This window comes from Prosopis cineraria, unplaced genomic scaffold, assembly GCF_029017545.1.
Source record: "Prosopis cineraria cultivar Desert tree isolate PC_DT_omini unplaced genomic scaffold, ASM2901754v1 PC6, whole genome shotgun sequence".
NCBI classification, from domain to species: Eukaryota; Viridiplantae; Streptophyta; class Magnoliopsida; order Fabales; family Fabaceae; genus Prosopis; species Prosopis cineraria.
The window spans coordinates 7289343-7300009 of record NW_026555337.1 but is presented as its reverse complement, the minus strand read 5'-3'; the positions used below and the strand labels follow the sequence as shown (position 1 = coordinate 7300009).

Below are 10667 nucleotides of genomic sequence, written 5' to 3'. Positions count from 1 at the left end.
AGTTAGTTGCTTTTGTATATTTTAAAAAAGGATGAATAAATAAATGATCCCCTAAATTTTAGCTTCAATAGCATTATAAAACTTGAACTTATTTATTATGTAAATTGTTCCCTTAACTTTTGAAAATGATGTAAGTTAACAAAAGTTAAGTTGACTAGAAAATAACAAAAAAAAGACAGTAAAAATTACATAAAATAAACAAAAATATTTTGGTCCTTTACTATATTTTTTTGGGTTGTTGTTTATAATTTTTGAATCCTTTATTATAATTTTTTTTATTCTTTTTCCGTAATTTTTTATGTTCTTTTGTATCATTTTATAGCCAACTCACGGTTAAAGTTAATTTTTTTTAACAATATGGGTCAAATTATGCTATTTTTAAAAGTTGAGAGAATAATTTATATAATAACTATGTTTACTATCTATGATGTTATTGAACTTAAAATTCAAGAGATGATTTATTCATTTACTTTTTTTAAAAAAAAAGTATTTGTAGTTTCGTACCTGCTCAGTGGCATTTTAATTTTCTGACTCTAAATATTGGCACGTTCATTGATTAGCTGCAAAATATACAAAATAATATAATAATCTCTCGTGATAAAGGAGGTCAGGAAAGAAAGGGGAAAAAAAAATAATAACCCCTCCTACCGAAGGAGAAAGTATAGAACGTCATATCATCTAAAAAATCACAAAACAAAAATACCACCATGGAGAATCGATTAATATAAGTATCGCATTTGAATTGATGTGAATACATGAAATACTCTTGAAAGAATAATTACTCTCAACTACACCTAACAATATTTGAGTGATGTTTTTCGCCACAATCGGGAACACAATAAATGAAAAAAAAAAAAAAAATTATCGCAAGCTTATCTTGCGGCCAAAGCTCCTTTTAATCTCGCTCTCTTGCAGCCTTTTTATTTGCCATCTTCTCTCTCCAGATTTCTCTTCTTTTATGGCAATATTAATAACAAAAAAAAAGTAAAAACAAAATTATGATGGTAATTAAGTAAATTATGAATTGAATTATAAATCAGTAACACCTGCATTAATGTCCAATGCCATTGTTTGGTTCTTCACTTCCAGATCCAACTTGTTTCAATTCTCAATTCAATCTGCTTCGCCTCTTGCATTTTTTTAATCAGAATGGAGAGTTTTAATCTGTTGGTAAATATATATTGTGAATCGTGAATATATATATATATATATATATATATATATATATTACTTGCGCGCAAGTAATTTTCTTTTCATCCCACATAAAATTTTAATAAAAAATTACGTTATTAAAGTATTAAGTTTAAATAAAATCAAAGTAAACATTTAATAAATTTTTAAAGAGAATTTGAATTTTTTTAATTTTGTAAAATATATATTCAAAATAATTGATAAATAAAATAAAACAAGAATACACAACACATGTTTGACTTTTCGACTCACTCTAAGATTGGTTTGGATTCGATATGTGATCTCAACCTATTTCTTCAACGAACATCTCAATTAATTTTATTAATACTTAAGAATTATTAAGAAACATTTTCTTACAAAAATTCAAAATAATTATCATGATTAAAGTACTCCTTATTCACATTGTTCCCTTAAAAAATTAAGATTTGATTTTTTCTAAATATTATATGATACAATCTTTTATAACTACTCAATTGAATCAAATACTTCCTTTGAATCATAATATAAGGTATTTTTTAAAAGTTTTGTTTGGTCTAAAATACAGAGCATTAAGTAATTTTTAAAATTATGTTTTCAATTATACCCTACTTAATTTATTATTATTTTTAAGAAAAAAATGATGTATTGAAATTTTAATTATTATCATATTAAAGCACTTATACAAGGTATTTAATGAGGATAAAATTTAAAATTTGTAAATTTTTTTAAGAAATTAAATTTTTTGGTAATATTTTTAAGAATCATGAATTAATTATCAATATTTTATATGTTAATATAGAGGGAGTAGCTTTTATCATGTGCATCTTAAAACCCTCCTTTCGAGCGCGCAACACACTCGCCTTACAATATAATACTTGATGTGTTGATGGAGCTGGTTTACCTATTCATCTTAAGGATGAGCACATGGGATCATTTAAAATTTAATTTAAATAGTCTAAATTTAAAATATTATTTTATATTTTTGTATGATATTTATTAAAATAAAAAATTGCAAAAATTATAAAATAATTTTAATAAATTTTTGTTTTTAATCTAGTTTAGATTTAATTTAGGAGGTTTACTTTAATATTAAAATTTTTATAATTAATATATATTGATTATCCAGATGTACTCTATACAGTTCAAATCTTTATTTAAAAAGTACATCTGAACAATCAATATTAGGGGTGTTTAACTTGGACCCATCTTGATTGGGTTGATATTGTCTTGATCATATTTAATCGAGTCTAGTCCCGGCTTGAAAACAATTAGGATAAGACTTTACAAGACGAAATAGGAAAGAGGTTCGAGATGAGACATGAGATTATCATCAAGACATCCTGTCTTATTATGAATATTATATACTCCCTCCATTCAAAAATATAAAGCATTTTTTGAGGAGTTAGATGTTAAAAAAATGTAAGAAATTTTTAATTTTTTGAGGTGTAATCACTGTCTTTTTTTAAAAAAATATCTTTATTAATAATTAATTTGAAAGTAGGTAACTACTTTATTGGGGTAAAATTTGATTAAAAATACCTTATATTTTTAAATGGAAGGAGTATATATATTATTTTTTATTTTAAAAATATAAATTAAATATGCTAATTATATTAATATAATTATACTTATATTAATTATATCAATTATAATTTTAATACTTGTAATTATTATATAAAACTAAAGTTTTGTGTATTGATAATTTTAATAACATAAAGTAAATATGATGATATCTTTCTTTATAATATATTAACATCATTTATTCTTATATTTATATATTTAATAACTTTTATTTATATCATATTTATTGCCTTATTTTTGAAAGAGTAATTAACTTAGCACATTTCAACTAAAGAAGAAGAACCATGATTTGATATTGTGTTTGTTTGCTTGTTATTGCTGCTTTTATAGCCTAGAGATCATTTATAATTGCTATCATAATATATAATTATTATCAATGTAATTCAATAATTAATTTTAAATTGTTGTGATTTGTGTATTAGTATTGTTTTAATTATAAACTTAATAAATTATATAATTTAAAATTTTAATAAATATTATTATTCAGATCTTTTTTTGATATTGTTTGATTTATTAAGGATGACGGGACGTCCTAATATTGTCCCAATCCCTTTCCAATTCCTAACAGGACGAGATATAAGATAAAAATTTAATTTTAATCTTTTTTTTTAAGATGGGACACGGGACAGGAGTGTCTCGATTCTATCCCGTGAACACCTCTAATCAGTATACATTAATTATAAAAATTTTAATATTAAATTAAACCCTTTAACTTAAATATAGACCAAATTAAAAATAAAAAATTTATTTTAATAAATATAATAAAAAATACTTTAAATTTAAAGTATTTTTTTATTGTATTTATTAAAATAAAAAATTTAATTGTAAAATAATTTTAATAATTCTGGGTGGCCCAAATCTAATTGCAAAAATGAGCACATGCTGGGATGAGCAGGAAAACCCATCCCGTGTGTTGATGTGGTGCCGTCTTTATATTAATATTTTTCTCCCAATTGCATTAATTAATATATCATACTTCTGTCCTTCCAATCTTATCCACTATCTAGAATCTTTTAACCAAGAGGTTCTCATTAACAGAATTTTATTTATAGGAGGGATCGAAGGTAAACATAATTTTATTTATACAGGAGGGATCGAAATTGTCTAAATCAAGCACTTTATTATAATTGTGCATTCCTTGGGTGCATATGTAAACTACCATCACACACGCTTGGCATTAATTTAGCCAGACTAATACTGCTTCCCCACTTGATGATGAACATGAATCATGATGATTTGAGCAAATCTTGAAGCTGGTGACAAAAATTATCAATATAACTGGACTCAAAGTTGGGGGTGAGCAAGATGTTTCTGAGTCTAGCATGATTTGCTCTGACCTCTTTACCAATCTCACTCTCTTCATTCATCACAGCCTTCACTGCTTCACAGACACTCTCTTTTGTGAAGAGCCCATCTTCTTCTCCTTTCTTCACTTCAACACCGGCTCTGAAGCTTTGGCTGATCATTCTTGCATTGAAGACCTGATCAATAAGAGCGGTGGGGAGTAACACAAGCTGACATTGGCTGAGCAGTGCTTCTAACATAGAACCAGCACCACAGTGAGTAATGAAGCAACCCACTGATGGGTGTTCCAATATTAGCTGCTGCTGAACCCAGCCTCCATGCACTATTCCTCTTCCTCTGACCCTTTCTTCAAATCCCTCTGGAAGAGCCGCTTCTACTGACTCGTATCCTTTTGGAGCTTTCGCTGCTACCAAAAATGGCTTCCCTATATATATACCAGATTTAAAGTTGGGGTTTCATTATATTGGTATGACAAGATAGCATCTAATTAGTTACAATTCATGATTAGAAAATGATAATAAAAATATTAACAACAACGATGCCTAAGCACAGCAAATTGTGACTAATTGCAGAAGGGTGATTAAGTAATTTAATCTTGTGCTTTCAATTATTTTATACCGGTACTTTATTTTAATATAATTTCAAGTGAAAATGACATCTGATATATAGGGGAAAAAAAGAGAGAAAATGACATCTAAGATATCATTAAGAATAGTAACTACAGTTAAAAGATCTTGTAATTTTAAAATTTTAAATAATGACAATGATCTTTAGTTAAGATTAATTTTTTTCAGTGAATTTTTTAGCACTCAACTTTTAGATTTTCAGTATTTATCTTTAACATTTTCAGTATCAATTTTTTTAATAGTTATTATAAATGTTTCTAACACTTAGTTATCTTTAACTATCTTTTCATAACTTAATTAGAAGATAGAAGATGGATATTGGAAAAATCTAAGATGACTACTGAAAAAACTGAAAAATTGAATACAAAAAATGCTAAAGATAAATATTAAAAATATGAAAGATGAACACTGAAAAATTAATTCAAAAAAAAAAATTTAGTTCTAGCAAAACATGATGTCCTTTTCTTAAAAAAAATCAAGATCCTTGACTATAATTAAATTTTTTAGAGGATATCCTTAATCGTCATTCTTTAAAAATATAGTATAAAAAATTGAATACGAAAAATATGTGTACATAAACATAATTCTAATTGATAATTGATAATTGATCCCATGTCGTCGTCCAAAACAGAGACTTTTTATAAAAATGAAGAATACCTGATAGCTCAAGACCCAGCACCAATTCTTGGAATTGACCAGGCTCTAAATTGAATTCACTTCCAAAAGCACAGTAAACAACAGAACCACGCTTGAATCCTCCCAGCCAGTGATCCCATTCTGGGTCCAAAGGAGAAGTTTGTGGCTCTGGTATAACAGGTCCTGACAGCAAAACAGGTTTCTCCCCAGCTTTTTCTCTGAAGTCCACAAAAGGACCCTCTATTTCTCTACAATTTTTGAACGCAATTACGTCTGATGAGCGTGAGCCCATCTGAAGTCGATCAAGGAATAGAACACCACTTCCAAACTCTAATTCCTTGACACTCTGAAAGGATTTTTCCTCATGCTTGTGAAGCCTTATAATAGACGACAAATCAGGAAACCCAGATGGATTATTCCTTGCCTGGCCTTGCATTTCTCTGTATGCTGAAAAAGTTGACGGTAATAAACCAGTAACAGAGTATTGAACCGACTTGATTCCCAATCGTCGAGCCAGATCTGGCAGCCAGTGTGTAAAGTCGAAGATAACAATGTTGGGCTTTAGCTGAACCAAGAGATGCTCGACTTGTTTCTCTGTATGATCCATGGCAGTCATGAGAATGGGGTGGTGAGATCGATCCACGTCCGAGGTTGTTTCTGCACCGAGAGGAAGGCCTTCAACGTGAGGAACAGTGATGGGGACAAAGGTGATGAGGTGAGGGTGAAGATTCAGATGCTGTAATTTGGATTGTGTTCTTGTGGGGATGAAGATGGAGATTCTGTGTCCTCTTTTGGCTAACTTGTTTGCGAGTTGAACACATGGGGTTATGTGGCCCATAGCTAGCCAGACATACATTGCTATGTGCATGCGAGGTTCTTCCATGGCGTCTTAAGATTTTGACAATGGCAGGTCTGGATTTCTTGTGGCTTGGTCAGGAATGAAATGCAGTAGTTCGTCTATAGTAGGCATACTTTTTTAATTGAGCATAATCTGATGCAATATTAATTTTAAAAAGTTGCTTGATTGATTTGCTGTTTGAACGTGTCTGCCCATATGCCATGTGTGCATCAATAAAGATGAAAATTTATTATAAATTGTAGGATACCGGAAATGGGTGTGGGAATCCAGATCCTTTTTTGATTTGACTTGTTGAATTTTATCTACTCAAATCCAAAATAGCCGAAGTATAAAGTGCGGGACAGTTATTTTCATATTAAAAGGTTAAATCATATCCTTTATCAGAGTTTTGTGATCCAAAATATACATGCGATTTTAAAGTTAAAAACGGTTTTAGCAAAGCTATTCGATTTCCTGATCAGTTTATTAATTCTTTAACAGAAAAAAATGGCGCAGTGTCCGGTGGAATCTGCACTCGTCTGAAGTTTATTAAGTGGCACTCGTTATTAGGGTCAGCATCGGTTCAGTCGATTCGACTTCAATTTTTTCAAAATTGATTGACTAAATTGCACAAAAATTTTGGATGCAGTTGAATTGAATGGAAATACTTGATTAAATTAAATTATAATAACTTAATTCGATTAATTTATTTAATTTATGAGCTTTGATTTAAATTTATGAAGTCTAATTATTTATATGTTTTTTATCTATTTTTTGTCTTAATGTTGAAAGCCGAACAAAAAAAAATAATCTTATTCTAAATTAAAAACTAAATTATAAAAGTAAAAAACAGAACATCATATTAAATAAATAATAATAATACTACTACGACAAATGATAGAAAGACATTTCTTACTTATTTAGATAAAATTTATTCACCTTTACAAATATAAAAAATATATATATATATATATATATAATTCATTCGGTTCAATTTATTTGGTTTTAGAATTCTCAGATCGAATCAAACCAATCAATCAAAATTTTTATTGAAAAAACAAATCAAAGCATATAATAAAATAGATCAAATTAAATTCAATTTGATTTCATTTTTAATTTTATTTTAATTTTGCTCACCCTTGTTTGTTATAGTGAGGCTTTCTTTTCACTTATCTTCATGGGTTTTATACCATCTTTTCCTTTAAAAATGATATAATGTAGCTTCTATTTATTATAAAAATTAATTTTAATTATTAGTTTACTCAGGAATGATAAAAAATGATTTCAAAAAATTACAGAGAAAAAAATGTCTATTTATAATTTTTTGAATTTTTGCTTGTAATTTTAAATCATTCTCTATCATTTTTTGTTTTTTTTAACCAATGAGAGTTATATTACATTATTTTTTAAAAGTTTAAAGAAATATTGTAAAAAAATAAGTTCAACTAAGGTTCTAGATATTTCTATATAATTCAATGGCCAAATTATCGATTAACCTATACTGTATATTGACAAGGTTATTTAATAAAAATATAAACAGGGCCTACCAATTGCATTATATGTGAATGTGCTGTGCATTGAAATATGAACCAGCCTTGCTAATATCCAAAAACAGGGAGTCAGCAGGGACCACCCCTTGCATTTTTGCAGTGAACAATGCATGTTGCGTGTATAAATAGAACCCCTTCATAATTTACATTTATAATATATAAAAAGCGAGGGCGACAAACGTGACATATGATTCTAAAGGGCGTATAATGCAAAGAATTTTACAATTTTATAAGTCAGGCATATAACAGCCAAAGAAAAGGACCAACATTTTTAATTAAATATTCCATGTTGAAAAATAAGTAATTAAAATAAAGCTAATTGCAATCATCATGATATTCCATATATACATCGGCGAAGCTACATGATAGCAAGAAGGCAAACGCACCCTCTCACTTGATAAATATTACAATTATGAGATGCAAATCTTGCAATTATGCACCCTGTAATTTTGATATTTTGCATTCTTTAAACTATATGACAAATATTTGAGTTCAAGAATTTATTAAATATAAAATAGCTTAACAATTTACATATGATATAAAGAACATGTTTATATAAAGGATCATATCAACTTGTTCAAAAAAAATGATAATCAAGTTATTTATGTTACTATAATTTTAGTCTTATACTATAATTATTATTTTTAAAAAAATATTAATTTTTTATTAAATTATCCTACACCCCTTGGCTCCACCATTGCATATGTACACTTACAGAATAATTGTAAGTAACCATATCACCTCATTACACTTTCAAAATAAAGTAACCGCAGAATATGTATCTCTCCACTCCATCCCGTGCATACTTTCGAAGTGTTTAGTGACTAATTGTGAGTGCAAGTCACACCCTGTGTGGTGTTGAATTATATATGACATTCAAGGTAACATCTAAGTTGGTGTCCATGGTGTTGAATTGTATACTTTTATATGGAAACACTCACGGTATGGGAATTTTAGTATCAAATTTGCCTATCTTTCCTTGTTTACAAGTACAAGAATGGGGCCAAATTTCAAATGGCAATTAATATAAAGACTTAATGTACTAGAAAAACTCAAAACCTTACTTTGGTTGATTGCTAAGGAAGTAGTGTACACAAAATCTCGTAGATACAGATAGGGCTTGGACTTGTTGCCCAAGAGGATGCTCAGAAGACGATAGTATACTTCACCATTTTAGAGATTGCAAGAAGGCAGAAATCAAGTGGAGAATGTTGATTAAGGTTGATAAATGGGATGATTTCAAGATAGGCAACAGGTGAGAATGGCTTGAATGGAATCTAAAAACTGATGCAAGCAATTCACAGGTGAAACCACTCCCTTGGTGTCAAATGTTTACTTACATGTGTTGGGATCTAAGGTGTAACATCCTCAATTTTTAAACCAAATTAATTAAGTTCAATTAGATTAATTAAGTATATTAGTAAGGTATGTGGCTAAAGAGGTCTAATGGGCATGTTTGGTTTCAATTTCAACCCTAAACACAGGTTTGAAGGAGAATAAGGTCACCTAAGAATAAAAAAAAAAGAAATTCTGAGGGGGGAGATTATGTGTCATGCACCATGGCACATGATCACATTTGTGTGTTAATTAGTTTATTAATTAATTGACCATTGATATGTGTAAAATGAAATGAAATACAAGTCTGGCATGAATTACTTGAGAATTCACTAGGTTGATTTTGTGAGTCCTATGGCTTGTTATGTGAAATTCTCCGAAAAAATTATTAATGAATTTTCGTATTATGTTTTATTAGGAGTTCAATGATTTATGATTAGTGAAGTACAATGAATTCTTATTAATGAAGTTCTACGAGTATATGTGATTATGAGAAGTTCAATGACGTTTAAAATAGTGAAGTTCAATGATTGTGAATAGTTGAGGCAATGATTGTGAAAATATAGATTTTCATAAATCAGTTTAGTTAGAGTTCAATGTAATTTACTAGAATTTTTTTGTGTGTTTATATATATATATATATATATAATGTTAAAAGTTAGATAATCTTATTAAGTTTTAAAAGATATCAAATCATTCTAAAATTATCTTTAAAGATATTATAAAGATAATACTAGTTAATGAAAAGAAAATTAGTTTAAGTTTATAAATCTATGAGTTTAAAATATACCTAGTGAAACCCTATCTTTATATTCATTTAGTTTTCTTCATTTCTCTCATACGGCCGCTGAGTTCTCTCCACAAAGGTAACTCTTTCTAGTTTCTCTTTCTTCCCTTTCATCGTTTTCTTTTCCCAACACGTTACTGATATATATATATATATATATATCATTACATGTTGTATGAATACCACCAAAGCTGTCAAACGTTTGTTCTTTTCCTTGAAAAGTTTTTGTCTTTTCTTATTCCTCATCGTGAGTCTTCACCAAACCTGTTGCTCTCATAGTGTGATGCTTAAGAAAATAATAATAATAATAATAATAATAATAATAATAATAATAATAATAATAATAATAATAGTGTTTTAATTGCTTTTTTCCTTGATAACCACATATGGAAACCTCATGTCTTCCATCTCCTTATATATATACAATAATAATATAATAGTCCTCCTAGTAGCCTTCTTGTAGGTATATCATTATTACATTCTTTTTTTAATATATACATATATGCAATATAATATTATATGTGTGTGTAGGTAGTTATAAAATAGAAATTTAGATTAAAAATGGAAACTTATAAATTGAGGAACATGCATAAATGGGTTTTGGCATGAAACTTGACTACTCTAAATAATTACTTAAATTATAAAGTGATATAAATTTTAAAAGAAAATTTTGGGCCCTCAAGGGTAGCACTAAGGTTCTATAGTAATTTTAAAGTAACTTTAGGATAGTTATAGGGTAATTCTTAGACACTTTAAACTTTTTATTAATATTTTTATATGTATGTGATTTTTGTAGACTCTGAGAGCTCTTCTTGGTTAGTTTTGCTATGTGGCTGCTT

General features: G+C 28.2%; 1 protein-coding gene across 1 annotated transcript; it reads right to left on the bottom strand.

The window, feature by feature from the left end:
* Positions 1-3776: 3776 nt before the first annotated feature.
* Positions 3777-6309, bottom strand: LOC129313773 (cyanidin 3-O-galactoside 2''-O-xylosyltransferase FGGT1-like). Its single transcript, XM_054957148.1, has 2 exons — positions 5340-6309; positions 3777-4480 (listed from the first exon to the last, which is right to left on the bottom strand). Exons 1-2 carry the CDS (start codon positions 6199-6201, stop codon positions 3978-3980), a joined length of 1365 nt encoding a protein of 454 aa, XP_054813123.1. The 5' UTR covers positions 6202-6309; the 3' UTR covers positions 3777-3977.
* Between the last annotated feature and the right edge of the window lie 4358 nt (positions 6310-10667).